At 37.9% G+C, this 16,601-nt stretch overlaps 1 protein-coding gene across 1 annotated transcript in view; it reads right to left on the bottom strand.

Moving 5' to 3' along the window:
• SNX25 (sorting nexin 25) overlaps nucleotides 1-16,601 on the bottom strand; it is a 776,760-nt gene that overhangs the window by 213,966 nt on the left and 546,193 nt on the right. Inside the window, exons 8-10 of the mRNA XM_053703884.1 lie at nucleotides 14,827-14,958; nucleotides 13,729-14,001; nucleotides 6,080-6,244 (exon numbers count right to left, since the gene is read on the bottom strand). Of these exons, the coding sequence (XP_053559859.1) occupies nucleotides 6,080-6,244; nucleotides 13,729-14,001; nucleotides 14,827-14,958 (570 nt within the window). The remainder of the gene's footprint in view (nucleotides 1-6,079; nucleotides 6,245-13,728; nucleotides 14,002-14,826; nucleotides 14,959-16,601) is intronic.

The raw sequence follows: 16,601 nt of genomic DNA, 5'->3' as shown, positions 1-16,601 counted from the left end.
CTCAGAAAACCCACGTCTTGATAAAATCAAGCGTTCAATTTCCAAGCAGTCAGCTTCAGAGAAGTTAGATTTTGATGTTTGAAGGGACCCTGTATCAGAAGGTCCTGTTTCAGAGGTAGAGACCAAGGTGGACAGGATGACAAGTCCACCAGGTCTGCATACCAAGTCCTGCGTGGCCACGCAGGTGCTATTAGAATCACTGATGTTCTCTCTTGTTTGATTCTGGCAATCAATCGAGGAAGTAACGGGAAGGGTGGAAACACGTAAGCCATCCTGAAGTCCCAAGGTGCTGTCAGAGCATCTATCAGGACTGCTCCTGGATCCCTGGATCTGGACCCGTAACGAGGAAGCTTGGCGTTCTGCCGAGACGCCATGAGATCTATCTCTGGTTTGCCCCAACGTCGAAGTATTTGGGCAAAGACCTCCGGATGAAGTTCCCACTCCCCCGGATGAAAAGTCTGACGACTTAAGAAATCCGCCTCCCAGTTCTCCACTCCCGGGATGTGGATTGCTGACAGGTGGCAAGAGTGAGACTCTGCCCAGGGAATTATCTTTGATACTTCCATCATAGCTAGGGAGCTTCTTGTCCCTCCCTGATGGTTGATGTAAGCTACAGTCGTGATGTTGTCCGACTGAAACCTGATGAACCCCCGAGTTGTCAACTGGGGCCAAGCCAGGAGGGCATTGAGAACTGCTCTCAATTCCAGAATGTTTATTGGCAGGAGACTCTCCTCCTGACTCCATTGTCCCTGAGCCTTCAGAGAATTCCAGACGGCACCCCAACCTAGAAGGCTGGCGTCTGTTGTTACAATTGTCCAGTCTGGTCTGCTGAAAGGCATCCCCCTGGACAGATGTGGCCGAGAAAGCCACCATAGAAGAGAATTTCTGGTCTCTTGATCCAGATTCAGAGAAGGGGATAAGTCTGAGTAATCCCCATTCCACTGACTTAGCATGCACAGTTGCAGTGATCTGAGGTGTAAGCGTGCAAAGGGTACTATGTCCATTGCCGCTACCATTAAGCCGATTACCTCCATGCATTGAGCCACTGACGGGTGTTGAATGGAATGAAGGGTGCGGCAAGCACTTTGACGTCTTGTTAGCCTGTCCTCTGTCAGGTAAATCTTCATTTCTACAGAATCTATAAGAGTCCCCAGGAAGGGAACTCTTGTGAGTGGAACGAGTGAACTTTTCTTTTCGTTCACCTTCCATCCATGTGACCTTAGAAATGCCAGCACTAACTCTGTATGAGACTTGGCAGTTTGAAAGCTTGAAGCTTGTATCAGAATGTCGTCTAGGTATGGAGCTACCGAGATTCCCCGCGGTCTTAGTACCGCCAGAAGAGCACCCAGAACCTTTGTGAAGATTCTTGGAGCTGTAGCCAATCCGAATGGAAGAGCCACAAACTGGTAATGCCTGTCTAGGAAGGCAAACCTTAGGTACCGATAATGATCTTTGTGAATCGGTATGTGAAGGTAAGCATCTTTTAAATCTACAGTGGTCATGTACTGACCCTCTTGGATCATAGGAAAAATTGTCCGAATAGTCTCCATCTTGAACGATGGAACTCTTAGGAATTTGTTTAGGATCTTTAAGTCCAGGATTGGTCTGAAAGTTCCCTCTTTTTTGGGAACCACAAACAGATTTGAGTAAAACCCCTGTCCCTGTTCCGATCGTGGAACTGGATGGATTACTCCCATTAACAAGAGCTCTTGTACGCAGCGTAGAAACGCCTCTTTCTTTGTCTGGATTGTTGACAATCTTGATAGATGAAATCTCTCTCTTGGAGGAGAGTATTTGAAGTCCAGAAGGTATCCCTGAGATAATATCTCTAGCGCCCAGGGATCCTGAACATCTCTTGCCCAAGCCTGGGCGAAGAGAGAAAGTCTGCCCCCCACTAGATCCGATCCCGGATCGGGGGCCCTCAATTCATGCTGTTTTAGGGGCAGCAGCAGGTTTCCTAGTCTGCTTGCCCTTGTTCCAGGACTGGTTAGGTTTCCAGCCTTGTCTGTAGCGAGCAACAGCTCCTTCCTGTCTTGGTGCAGAGGAAGTTGATGCTGCTCCTGCTTTGAAATTACGAAAGGAACGAAAATTAGACTGTCTAGTCTTGGCTTTGGCTTTGTCCTGAGGCAGGGCATGGCCTTTACCTCCTGTAATGTCAGCGATAATCTCTTTCAACCCGGGCCCGAATAAGGTCTGCCCTTTGAAAGGTATATTAAGCAATTTAGACTTAGAAGTAACATCAGCTGACCAGGATTTTAGCCACAGCGCCCTGCGTGCCTGAATGGCGAATCCTGAATTCTTCGCCGTAAGTTTAGTAAGATGTACTACGGCCTCCGAAATGAATGAATTAGCTAGTTTAAGGACTCTAAGCCTGTCCGTAATGTCGTCCAGAGTAGCTGAACCAATGTTCTCTTCCAGAGACTCAATCCAGAATGCCGCTGCAGCCGTGATCGGCGCAATGCATGCAAGGGGTTGCAATATAAAACCTTGTTGAACAAACATTTTCTTAAGGTAACCCTCTAATTTTTTATCCATTGGATCTGAAAAAGCACAGCTATCCTCCACCGGGATAGTGGTACGCTTAGCTAAGGTAGAAACTGCTCCCTCCACCTTAGGGACCGTTTGCCATAAGTCCCTTGTGGTGGCGTCTATTGGAAACATTTTTCTAAATATCGGAGGGGGTGAGAACGGCACACCGGGTCTATCCCACTCCTTAGTAACAATTTCAGTAAGTCTCTTAGGTATAGGAAAAACCTCAGTACTCGTCGGTACCGCAAAATATTTATCCAACCTACACATTTTCTCTGGTATTGCAACTGTGTTACAATCATTCAGAGCCGCTAACACCTCCCCTAGTAATACACAGAGGTTTTCCAGTTTAAATTTAAAATTTTAAATATCTGAATCCAGTCTGTTTGGATCAGAACCGTCACCCACAGAATGAAGCTCTCCGTCCTCATGTTCTGCCACCTGTGACGCAGTGTCTGACATGGCCCTAATATTATCAGCGCACTCTGTTCTCACCCCAGAGTGATCACGCTTACCTCTTAGCTCTGGTAATTTAGCCAAAACCTCAGTCATAACAGTAGCCATATCCTGTAATGTGATTTGTAATGGCCGCCCAGATGTACTCGGCGCTACAATATCACGCACCTCCCTCTGAGCGGGAGATGTAGGTACTGACACGTGAGGCGAGTTAGTCGGCATAACTCTCCCCTCGTTGTTTGGTGAAATTTGTTCAATTTGTACAGATTGACTTTTATTTAAAGTAGCATCAATACAGTTAGTACATAAATTTCTATTGGGCTCCACTTTGGCATTGCAACAAATGACACAGGTATCATCCTCTGAATCAGACATGTTTAACACACTAGCAAATAAACTTGTAACTTGGAAATACAATTCAATTAGAATAATATTAAAACGTACTGTGCCTTTAAGAAGCACAGAAGATCTATGACAGTTGAAAATTAATAAATTGAAACAGTTATAGCCTCAATCCTTGTAAATAACACAACTTTAGCAAAGGTTTAATCCCATTAGCAAAGATAACAAATTCTGAAAGCAGGAAACAAATTACAGAATAAACGTTTTTTATCTCAGTCAAACTATAATTCTCACAGCTCTGCTGAGAGAAATTACCTCCCTCAAAATAAGTTTTGAAGACCCCTGAGCTCTGTAGAGATGAACCGGATCATGCAGGGAATACAATGAGTTGCTGACTGAAATATTTGATGTGTAGAAAAAGCGCCAAAAAACGGCCCCTCCCCCTCACACACAGCAGTGAGGGAGAACAGAAACTGTCAGAAAACAGATTAAGCAACTGCCAAGTGGAAAAATAGTGCCCAAACATTTATTCACTCAGTACCTCAGTAAATGAAAACGATTTTACTTTCCAGCAAAAAACGTTAAACATAATCTCTAGTTATTAAACAGCTTTATGTATTTCTTACAGTGTAATTCTAGTGAAGTACCATTCCCCAGAATACTGAAGTGTAAAGTATACATACATGACATTATATCGGTATGGCAGGATTTTCTCATCAATTCCATTGTCAGAAAATAAAAACTGCTACATACCTCTATGCAGATTCATCTGCCCGCTGTCCCCTGATCTGAAGTTTACCTCTCCTCAGATGGCCGCGAAACAGCAATATGATCTTAACTACTCCGGCTAAAATCATAACAAAAACTCTGGTAGATTCTTCTTCAAACTCTGCCAGAGAGATAATAACACACTCCGGTGCTATTTTAAAATAACAAACTTTTGATTGAAGATATAAAACTAAGTATAATCACCATAGTCCTCTCACACATCCTATCTAGTCGTTGGGTGCAAGAGAATGACTGGGAGTGACGTAGAGGGGAGGAGCTATATGCAGCTCTGCTGGGTGAATCCTCTTGCACTTCCTGTTGGGGAGGAGTAATATCCCAGAAGTAATGATGACCCGTGGACTGATCACACTTAACAGAAGAAATAAGAATTAATACAATCCCATTTATAATATGTAATATGTATGGGCCCAACGCACTAGATAGTAAATTTTGGAATGAAGTTATAAACAGATTGTTAGAGTATACGGGACAAAACCTGGTAATGGCCGGGGATTTTAACTTAACTCCATATCCCAATATAGACAGAGCAGGCAAGAAAGATCCGGCTAGGAGGGATAGTAAGACTCGCATATTTCATAAATTATGTAATCAACTGGGACTGGGAGATATATGGAGGATCCAGCATCCAGATCTCAAGCCATATACTTGTGTGTCACCAAGCCATCAAAGTTTCTCCAGAATAGATATGTTTCTAATAGCAGAAAGGCTGTTGGGACTTGAATGCAAGACTGACATTAAAGATATTATCCTGTCAGACCACGCAATTATTTCTATGGAGTTTAGGACTAGTGCTCTTAAAAGGGGGGGGGGGCAACAATAGTATCGTCTTTCCTAAATATTTATTATCTGATAGTAACTTCGAGAATTTTTTAAAGATTAAGTGGGCAGAATATCATAGCTATAATAAGAATTATGCTGAGAAAACGGAAATATATTGGGAGGCCGCAAAAGCGGTACTGAGAGGGAATATTAAGGAATATCTATCCAGATTAAAAAAAAAATATAAACAGAAAATGTTAAAAACATAATTTTGAATCTACAAATTAAATTTGGAAATTGGTCCACTGATGAAAGAGAAAAATGAGCATGAACAGGATTTTAGCAGATTTTGATGCCGTAATACTAAATTTAATTATTTTAAAAATTGAATATTTTTAAAAACACCCTACTCAGTTCACAAACTATGTTATAGCTATTTACCAATTGTGTGGGTAGGTTTAAAATGTGATGTACAGTAACAGTGTTTTGTTTTGTAAACAATATTTTAGATATTGTAGCTATGTGTATTCCTTGTTTTGCACGCATGGACCTTCTATACCTAGTGGCGATAGGGCAATCATTTACGGTCTTCTTGCTCACTGTGCCTTAAAGGGATACTGCTGCACCTCTACAGACAAAAGCCTAATAGGCTTAAATGTAACTCTGGGGTCTGCTTGTATTTGTATTCAGAGGGAAGTTGCCTGGAACTTCAGAACTGTATGCTGTTAAACTACATGAAACTCTTTTGCGAAAGGCCCAAGAAGCTAAGAGACAACAGACTGTGTGGGCACCTTCTCATAGGACAAGCTACTGTAACTGTCAGTTTGTGACTGAGCTCTTCTCAATTCTGGTGTGGCACGTTATTAATTTTAGTTTAACGTATACCTTAACATATTTTATATTTGCCCAACAAATATCAGGATTATTTATAGTCACTGTGTTCCTTCAACAAATGCAGAAACAAGGAGCATTATATTTAAATGTCAGCATATTTATTGATCCAACTATATAAAGGCAAAGAGTGCTATAACTACAATTTGTAGTGGAGTGATAGTGAGAATACTGCAGATATGTACAAACAACTTTTTAATCGGGAAACAAAAATCTATGTAAGCTTCAGACACAAATATGTATAGTGCTCTTCACCTACTGTAGGTTTTTTATTAGATGGGTTAAATTGTATTTATCTACAAAAGTGAAGTACCTTTTTGTCTGGTTTGGGTGCATTAATAATGGAGATAAGCGCTTGTCTTTTGTATTCAAGCTTCTCGGTGAGTTGGCGGAGTTTATTTACAGCATAGCTAGCTTGCTCGGTTATACCACTGCTGCATTCATCCAGGATCCCCCCAATGCCTTCACAGGCCTGCATCTAAGGGAACAAATGGAAATGTTCTTTCATTAGTCAATCAGTATATAAGATCTTACATAAGAATGTCAACTATAAGGCCTTGGGATGAAAAAGGACTCACAAGCCATACAATCCCTTGTCACAACACAAATAATACTTATGTGCTTAGATCCATGCATCCATGTATTGTTTGTGTTAAAGGTTTGCTCTTTTAAAGCAGATCCACACACAAGCATGCATGTTATATTACTTTTCTAAACATTTGTTCACGAGTCCTGGACTTGACCAAAAATAGAAAAAAAATTCCATTGAAGCCGCTCTTTTAAAAAGTCAAAACAAAAACTAAAATTATATGAGCCAGGTTCTTGTTTTTAAGGGACAGTCTACTCCACAATTTGTATTGTTTAAAAAGATAGATGATCCCTTTATTACCCACTTCTCAGTTTTGCATAACCAACACGGTTGGTATTTAATTTATTTAATTAATTTAATGATAGTGTAGTGTTAGGTTTAATTGTAACTTAGGTTAGGATTTATTTTACAGCTAATTTTGTATTTCTTTTAGCTAGGTAGTTATTAAATAGTTAATAACTATTTAATAACTATTCTAACTAGCTAAAATAAATACAAAGTTACCTGTAAAATAAATATAAATCCTAAGATAGCTACAATGTAATTATTAATTATATTGTAGCTATCTTAGGGTTTATTTTACAGGCAAGTATTTAGTTTTAAATAGGAATAATTTATTTAAGTATAGTGTAGTGTTAGGTGTAATTGTAACTTAGGTTAGTTTTTATTTTACAGGTAAATTTCTCTTTATTTTAGCTAGGTAAGATATTAAATAGTTAATAACTATTTAATAGCTATTGTACCTAGTTAAAATAAATTGAAAGTTGCCTGTAAAATAAAAATAAATCCTAAGATAGCTACAATATAATTATTATTTATATTGTAGCTATATTAGGGTTTATTTTAAAGGTAAGTATTTAGTTTTAAATAGGATTAATTTAGTTCATAAGAGTAATATTATTTAGATTTATTTAATTAATATTTAAGTTAGGGGGGCGTTAGGGTTAGACTTAGGTTTAGGGGTTAATCATTTTATTACAGTGGCGGCGGTGTAGTGGGGGGCAGGATAGGGGTTAATTAATTTATTATAGGTGACGACGGTGTAGGGGGGGCAGGATAGGGGTTAATAGGTTTAATATAGGGAGCGGCGGTTTAGGGGTTAAACTATTTATTTAGTTGCGGGGAGGTGCGGGATCAGCAGGATAGGGGTTAATAAATTTATTATAGAGGGCGACGGTATAGGGGGGGCAGGATAGGGGTTACTAGGTATAATGTAGGTGGCAGCGGTGTCCGGGAGCGGCGGTTTAGGGGTTAATACATTTATCAGAGTTGCGGCAGGGTCTAGGAGCGTTGTGTGAATGACAACCATGTTAAACAGATTTAATTGAGAAAACCCTTAAGAATAAAACTTCATATGTAGGACTCATATGCACATATAAAATGTTTTTTCTTTCATGTAATTGGCAAGAGTCCATGAGCTAGTGACGTATGGGATTCCTACCAGGAGGGGCAAAGTTTTCCAAACCTCAAAATGCCTATAAATACACCCCTCACCACACCCACAATTCAGTTTTACAAACTTTGCCTCCCATGGAGGTGGTGAAGTAAGTTTGTGCTAGATTCTACATTGATATGCGCTTCGCAGCAGGCTGAAGCCCGGTTTTCCTCTCAGAGTGCAGTGAACGTCAGAGGGATGTGAAGGGAGTATTGCCTATTGAATACCATGGTCTTCCTCTAGGGGATCTATTTCATAGGTTCTCTGTTATCGGTCGTAGAGATCTCTTCTCCTACCTCCCTTTTCAGATCGACGATATACTCTTATATACCATTACCTCTACTGATTCTCGTTTCAGTACTGGTTTGGCTATCTACTTATGTAGATGAGTGTCTTTGGGTAAGTAAGTCTTATCTTTTATTTATGACACTCTCAGCTATGGTTTGGCACTTTATATGTAAAGTTCTAAATATATGTTTTATACTTATATTTGCCATGATTCAGGTCAATCAGTTTATTTTCCTTCTTTCAGACTGTCTGTTTCATTATTCGGGAAAATGCATATGAATTAAAATATTTTTCTTACCTAAAATTTTCAATTGACTTTTTTTCTCTAAATTGCGGGTTGTTAGGCTTGCGGGTGCAAAAAATGCTAGAATTTATTACGTAATTTTTGGCGCAAGATTTTTTTGGCGCGAGATTGACGTTTGTCTGACGTCAATGACGTTATTTCCGGCGTCGTAGTTGACGCCGGAAGTTTTCATGTAGTTGCGTCATTTTTGACTCTCGTGTTTGTTGCAGACTTTTTTTGGCGCCAAAATATATGTGGGCGTCATTCTTGGCGCCAGATTTTTAACATTATTTAAGTCTCATTTTTTAGTTGCTTCTGGTTTCTAGAGGCCTGTTCTGTTTGCATTTTTTCCCATTCCTGATACTGTCATTTAAGGAATTTGATAATTTTGCTTTAAATGTTGTTTTTTCTATTACATATTGCAAGATATCCCAAAAAACTGTTCCTGTATCAGAAAATACTGTTGGATTCCTGATGACTGATATCAGTCCAACCAAAGCTAAGTTCATTTATTTTAATGTTATGAATTTTTATCTTTAGTTATGGTTTGTAATAAGTTATCATGATAAACTTTAACATGCAGCGTCCATTAGTATTTATGCATCATCTATTGCTATTCTTTTTACATCTAATGTACAAGATATACTTAGGAATTTATAAGAATATTTTTCTGATTCTATTCTAAAGGCTTTGTCTGCCATCCCGCCTTCTAATAAAATTTATAGGTCTTTTTTAAACTTCTCATTTAGTTGATGAAGTTTTAAATGACCAACAACATACTGAATTATCCTTCTCTGATGATGTTTTTTCTCATTTAGAATATTCTTCATCAGATATTGACACTAACAAATCTACTTTTTTATTTTTAAATAGTACATTCGTTCTTTGTTGAAAAAATGTTGATTATTTTGGATATTGAGGTGACTAGTTCTTTTGATTTTAAGACTAGCTAACATTTTAATTCTGCTTATTAACCTTCTGTGGTTTCTTCAGAGGTTTTTTTCTCCAGTTCGTGATACCAGGGAATGGAATAGGCCGGGAATTTCTTTTATTCCTTCTTTAAGGTTTTTAAATTGTATCCTTTGCCGGCAGTTAGTTTAAAGTTTTGAGGAAAGATCCCCAAAGTTAATGGGGCTCTCTCTACTCTTGCTAAACATACTACTATTCCTATAGAAAATAGTATTTATTTTTTTCCTTCAGATGGGAAACTTGTATTTTATTTAAGGAAAATTATTTATTTTCAGGTACTTTTCTTAGACCTGCAATTTATTTGGCTGATGTTGCAACTGCTTCAACTTTCTGGTTGGATAATTTAGTGCAACAAGTATCGGATTATGATTTGTTTAGCATTGTTAAGTTGATCAACATGCTAATAATTTCATTTGTGTCGTCATTTTTTTTATATTTTCGCAAATGAGGTTTAATCTATGTCTTTAGCTATTTTAGCTAGAAGAACTTTGTGACTTAAATCTTGGAATGCTAATTTGATTTCTAAATTCCATATTTCTTTTTTTCCAAGGTAATCAATTATTTGGTTCACAATTGGATTCAATTCTTCAACTGTTACTCTGGGGAAGGGTGTTTTTTTGCTTCAAGATTGAGTTCTGAGAGTAAATCTTAAGCTTATATTAGTTTTTGTTCTTACTAAGGAACGGAATCCTAATTCTTCCCCAAGTAACATGTTTATAATTGGAAGTTTTCTTCATTCAATTTAAGCCATTTTAAAGATCAAAGTCAGCTCCCCAAATTTGCATGTAGGTGCGGTTCTTATTCCAGCTTAGCTGGTAAGGGGCAGGTTAAGACTTTTTTAAAATTTGTTTGGTTCAGAATAGGATTCAGAGTAAAACCGCCTGTGAGAAGTCTTTTTTTCTCTAACACATTCCAGCTATTCCAGTAAAGGTTCACACTTTCTTGAAGTGTGTTTCAGACCTGTATGTATTGGGTACTTGTGAAGCGCGACTGGTCACCCGTTGGGGCTCAAGGCGCTGCTCAGACCTGGAGTCTTCTGGGGTATTTATACCAGTTCCATTTTAGGAACAGGGTTTGGGGGTTTTGTTCAAAACTATCCATTGTCCCAAAGATAGAAAATCTTTTTGAATTGTCATATAAGAGTACCATCTTTTAGAATGGTGTTTATATGGTCTATTCTGCCTTTTGGTCAGCGAGGGTATTATTTGATACAATAGATGCATATCTTCATTTTCTGTTTCCATTCAAATTATTTTCATTTTCTGTGATTCTCTTTTTTTGACAAGCATTACCAATTTGTTGCTTTTCCTTCTGGTCTAGCGACAGCTCTAAGAATCTTTTCAAGGTTCTCAGTATTTCCTTATTTGGACGGTCTCGTGGTACTGGCTCAGTCTTTTTGTTCTGCGGAATATCATACGATTCAACTTTTGTTGTTTCTTCAAAGACATGGTTGGAGGATCTTTTTATCAAAAGCTCCTTGATTCCTCAGACAAGGGTCACCTTTTTTAGGTTTCCAGATAGATTGTGTCAATGTCTTTGTCTCTAACAGACAAGTGACAATTTTATTGGGTTCCGTTTGTCGGAACCTTCAGTCTCTATTATTTCCTTCAGTTGCTATATGCATGGAAGTTTTAGGTCTCATGGCTGCAGCATTGGATTCGATTCCCTTTGCTCATTTTCATATGATACCTTTCCAGCTTTTTATGCTGAATTAATGGTGCAGGGATTCTAGGATATCACTTTTTATATCTTTGAATCCCAATGTTCAACTATCTTTGACTTGGTGGGGTGGTTAGATCACCATCATATAGTTCTACGGGTCTCTTCGGTTCATCCAACCTGGACCATGATCACTACAGATGCGAGTCTTTTAGGTTGGGAGGCTGTCTGGGGATCTCTGTCAGCACAAGGGGTTTGGAAATCTCAGGAGGCGAGAATACCATTCAATATTTTGGAACTCCGTGCATTTCTCAGAGTTCTTCAGTTTTGGCTTCTTTTTGAAGAGAGAGACGTTTATTGTTTTTCAGACAGACAATGTCACAACTGTGGCGTATGTCAATCATCAGGGTGGGACTCTCAGTCCTTAGGCTGTGAAAGAAGTATCTCGGCTAAATCCAGCTCCTGTCTAATTTCTGCAATCCATTTCCCAGGTATAGACAATTGGGAAGCGGATTATCTCTGTCAATCAAGCTTTACATCCAGGAGAATGGTCTCTTTACCCAGATGTGTTTTTTCAAATTGTTCAGATGTGAGGGCTTCCAGAAATAGATCTGATGGCATCTCATCTAAACAAGGAACTTCCCAGGTGCCTATTCAGGTCCGGGGATCCTCAGGCGGAAACAGTGTATGCATTGACACTTCCTTGGAGTTATTAACCTGCCTATATTTTTCCGCCTCTGGTTCTTGTATTAAGAGTGATTTTCAAAATCATCAGGGAGCAATCTTTTGTGCTGCTGGTGGCTCCAGCATGGCCGCACAGGTTTTGGTATATAGTTCTTGTACGGATGTCCAGTTGCCAATCTCGGTAACTTCCATTAAGGCCAGACCTTATTTCTTAACATTTGTTTTTTCCGTCAGGAACTCAAATTATTAATTTAATGGTATGGAAATTTAACGCTTAGTACTTAGTCATAGAGGTTTCTCTGACTCAGTGATTAATACTATGTTGCAGGCTCGTAAATCTGTGTCTAGAAAGATTTATTATCGAGTTTGGAAGACTTACATCTCATGATGCTCTTCTCATAAATTCTCTTGGCATTCTTTTAGAATTCCTAGGATTTTATAGTTTCTTCAGGATGGTTTGGATAAGGGTTTTTGTCTGCAAATTTCTTGAAAGGACAAATCTCTGCTCTTTCTTTGCTGTTTTCACAGAAAAATTTGCTAATCTTTCTGATATTCATTGTTTTGTTCAGGCTTTGGTTCGTATCAAGCCTGTCATTAAGCCAATTTCTCCTCCTTGGAGTCTTAATTTGGTTCTGAGGGCTTTACAGGCTCTTCTGTTTGAGCATATGCATTCTTTGGACATTAAATTACTTTCATGGAAAGTATTCTTCCTTTTAGACATCTCTTCAGCTAGAACAATTTTTGAATTATCTTTCTTGTGAGTCTCCTTTTTCTGATTTTTCATCAGGATAAGGTGGTTTGCTGTCTTCATTTAAATTTTTACTTAAAATTGTGAATTCTAACTACATTAGTAGAGGAATTATTGTCTCTTCCTTGTGTCCTAATCCTAAGAATTATTTGGAAAGATCCTTACATTCTTTGGATGTGGTAAGAGTTTTTAAATATTATGTTGAAGCTACTAAGATTTCAGAAAGACTTCTAGTCTATTTGTTATCTTTTCTGGTTTTAGGAAAGGTCAGAAGGCTTCTGCCATTTCTTTGGCATCTTGGTTAAGCTTTTGATTCATCATGCTTATTTGGAGTCGGGTTAATCCCCGCCTCAGAGGATTACGGCTCATTCTACTAGGTCAGTTTCTACTTCCTGGGCCTTTAAGAATGAAGCTTCTGTTGATCAGATTTGCAAAGCAACTACTTGGTCTTCTTTGCATACTTTTACTGAATTCTACCATTTTGATGTTTTCTCTTCTTCAGAAGCAGTTTTTGGTAGAATAGTACTTCAGGCAGCTGTTTCAGTTTGATTCTTCTGCTTATAATTTCAGTTTTTTTCATTATAAAGATTGAAACTTTTGATTTGGGTTGTGGATTAATTTTTCAGCGGAATTGGCTGTCTTTATTTTTTTCCCTCCCTCTCTAATGACTCTTGCGGGGAAGTTCCACATCTTGGGTATTTGCTATCCCATACGTCACTAGCTCATGGACTCTTGCCAATTACATGAAAGAAAACATAATTTATGTAAGAACTTACCTGATAAATTCATTTCTTTCATATTGGCAAGAGTCCATGAGGCCCACCCTTTTCTTGTGGTGGTTATGATTTTTTTGTATAAAGCACAATTATTCCAATTCCTCGTTGATGCTTTTGCTCCTTTCTTATCACCCCACTTCTTGGCTATTCGTTAAACTGAATTGTGGGTGTGGTGGGGGGGCGTATTTATAGGCATTTTGAGGTTTGGGAAACTTTGCCCCTCCTGGTAGGAATGTATATCCCATACGTCACTAGCTCACAAACTCTTGCCAATATGAAAGAAATTAATTTATCAGGTAAGTTCTTACATAAATTATGTTATTATCTGCAGTTACATTTTGAAGTATACTTTATTAATGTAGCCCACTTTCCCTGCAATAAAACTTCACAAATATAAAGATACAGTATACTATTCAGTTTGTTTTCTGCATTAGTTAACAATGAGAGCATTCCGTTAAATTTGAATATGAACTGGATACACAAACAACTGGATAAACTGATAGCAGACTGGTCCATTTGGCTTCAACTCACCGCTTCATCCTTGTCATCGGATGCAAATGGGCAAGAAGCCTGGTCTTCCTTACGAATTAACTGGTCATAATAATCACTGACAATGAATGATGGGTAGTAGCGGTCCTTCAGCGTGTCGTACACATCAGCCTGAATTTTAATGAAAACTTCGGTACCTTTGTTACCCACAAGACTTTGCTGGATTTCTTTATAAAGTGGTTTCTCTACTGGAATTTCTTTGCTCTCCACAAAGTAATTCTGATAAATATCACCAACTAATTGAGGTATTTCTGTCTAAAAATGAATAAAAAGTATGATTTAGTGATTATAAAACGCATCAATGTGAAATGAGTTTGTTGGGATATTGTAAAATAAGGAACCAATCAGGTTGCTTGTCTAGGGTTTAAAGGGACAAAAACACCTTGATATTTTTATATAAAATGTTTAGTTACACATAATGAAACAACTTTGCAAAGTATTTACATATTTTATTTTACTTTCTCTCTAGATAGCCGGTGTTGCGTCGGACAAAATTACGTGCATGCGCACAGAAGGTGGTTGCGCATTCCGACAAGGTGCCTACTTTCGACAGAATGCCGGCCCTAAAAAGAGCCAACTAGTGAGCAGCCACCTTCTTTCACATTCAGAGGCATCTGAAACCTCTGAATGCACAAGCCTATAAATATAGACTGCCTTGAATACAAGTCACACATATTGTTTACATTTCCAGTCATTTCCTATCATAAGCAGTGGAAAAGTATTTCATTCTATGCAGAGCAGCACCCTAAAAGGAACTGCAGAGACTGACTGGTACTCACCTGATGAACTTGTGACATAATATTGCACTTTCATTTTAATAAATTAATTCTGTAGGTTATAAGGAATTAAAGTGACTATATAGCACTTCTTTAATACACAAGTACTTTGCAACAGATGAAACTACTGCCATAGACAGAGCCAGTGTTTAAGAACAATTTACAAGTGTTTCCTAATTCTAAAAGCATTATGACCACTTCACCTGGAAAAAAGTGCTTTGTCTCATAATAGTACATGCATAATAATTCAACAATTTAATGGCTCTCCTCTATTCACAACTGTGTGCTTCTCCTGCCCACCTACCTTGTTTGCATTTTTTAAGTATTCCACAGACTCCCAGAAGTTGATCAAAGCCCCCTTGTCAATTTTTTCCATGTATATTCTGAACTGCTCTCTGAATGAAGGGTTAGATACAATCTCATCAAACTGAATGAGCTGAAAAGAGCAAAATGAACAGTTTAAGTAATACATTTTCTAATCAGAGCATACACAAATAGTAGGTAAAAAAAACATAATTTATGTAAGAACTTACCTGATAAATTCATTTCTTTCATATTAGCAAGAGTCCATGAGCTAGTGACGTATGGGATATATATTCCTACCAGGAGGAGCAAAGTTTCCCAAACCTCAAAATGCCTATAAATACACCCCTCACCACACCCACAATTCAGTTTAACGAATAGCCAAGAAGTGAGGAGCGAAAGCATCAAAAAAATAAGGAATTTGAATAATTGTGCTTTATAAAAAAAATCATAACCACCACAAAAAGGGTAGGCCTCATGGACTCTTGCTAATATGAAAGAAATGAATTTATCAGGTAAGTTCTTACATAAATTATGTTTTCTTTCATGTAATTAGCAAGAGTCCATGAGCTAGTGACGTATGGGATAGCAGATACCCAAGATGTGGAACTTCCACGCAAGAGTCACTAGAGAGGGCGGGACAAAATAAAGACAGCCAATTACGCTGAAAAATTAATCCACTACCCAAATCAAAAGTTTCAATTTTATAATGAAAAAAAAAAACTGAAGTTATAGGCAGAAGAATCAAACTGAAACATATGCCTGAAGTACTATTCTACCAAAAAATGCTTCTGAAGAAGAGAAAACATCAAAATGGTAGAATTTAGTAAAAGTATGCAAAGAAGACCAAGTCGTTGCTTTGCAAATCTGATCAACAGAAGCTTCATTCTTAAAAGTCCAGGAAGTAGAAACTGACCTAGTAGAATGAGTCGTAATCCTCTGAGGTGGGGATTAACCCGACTCCAAATAAGCAAGATGAATCAAAAAGCTTTAACCAAGATGTCAAAGAAATGGCAGAAGCCTTCTGACCTTTCCTAAAACCAGAAAAGATAACAAATAGACTAGAAGCCTTTCTGAAATCTGAGTAGCTTCAACATAATTTCAAAACTCTTACTTCATCCAAAGAATGTAAGAATCTCTCCAAAGAATTCTTACTATTAGGATACAAGGAAGGGACAATAATTCCTCTACTAATGTTGTTAAAAATTCACAACTTTAGGTAAAAATTGAAAAGAAGACAGCAAAACCACCTTATCCTGATGAAAAATCAGAAAAAGGAGACTCACAAGAAAGAGCAGATCATTCAAAAACTGTTCTAGCTGAAGAGATGTCTAAAAGGAAGAATACTTTCCATGAAAGTAATTTTAATGTCCAAAGAAAGCATATGCTCAAACGGAAGAGCCTGTAAGGCCCTCAGAACCAAATTAAGACTCTAAGGAGGAGAAATTGGCTTAATGACAGGCTTGATACGAACCAAAGCCTGAACAAAACAATGAATAACAGAAAGATTAGAACATTTTTCTGTGAATTTGTCCTTTCAAAGAACTTGCAGACAAAAACCCTTATCCAAATCATCCTGAAGAAACTATAAAATCCTAGGAATTCTAAAAGAATGCCAAGAGAATTATGAGAAGAGCATCATGAGATGTAAATCTTCCAAACTCGATAATAACTCTTACTAGACACAGATTTACGAGCCTGCAACATAGTATTAATCACTGAGTCAGAGAAACTTCTATGACTAAGCGTTAAATTTCCATACCATCAAATTAATAA

The sequence above is a fragment of the Bombina bombina genome, chromosome 2, assembly GCF_027579735.1.
Source record: "Bombina bombina isolate aBomBom1 chromosome 2, aBomBom1.pri, whole genome shotgun sequence".
Taxonomy (NCBI): domain Eukaryota; kingdom Metazoa; phylum Chordata; class Amphibia; order Anura; family Bombinatoridae; genus Bombina; species Bombina bombina.
This window is presented reverse-complemented; position numbering and strand designations above follow the sequence as displayed.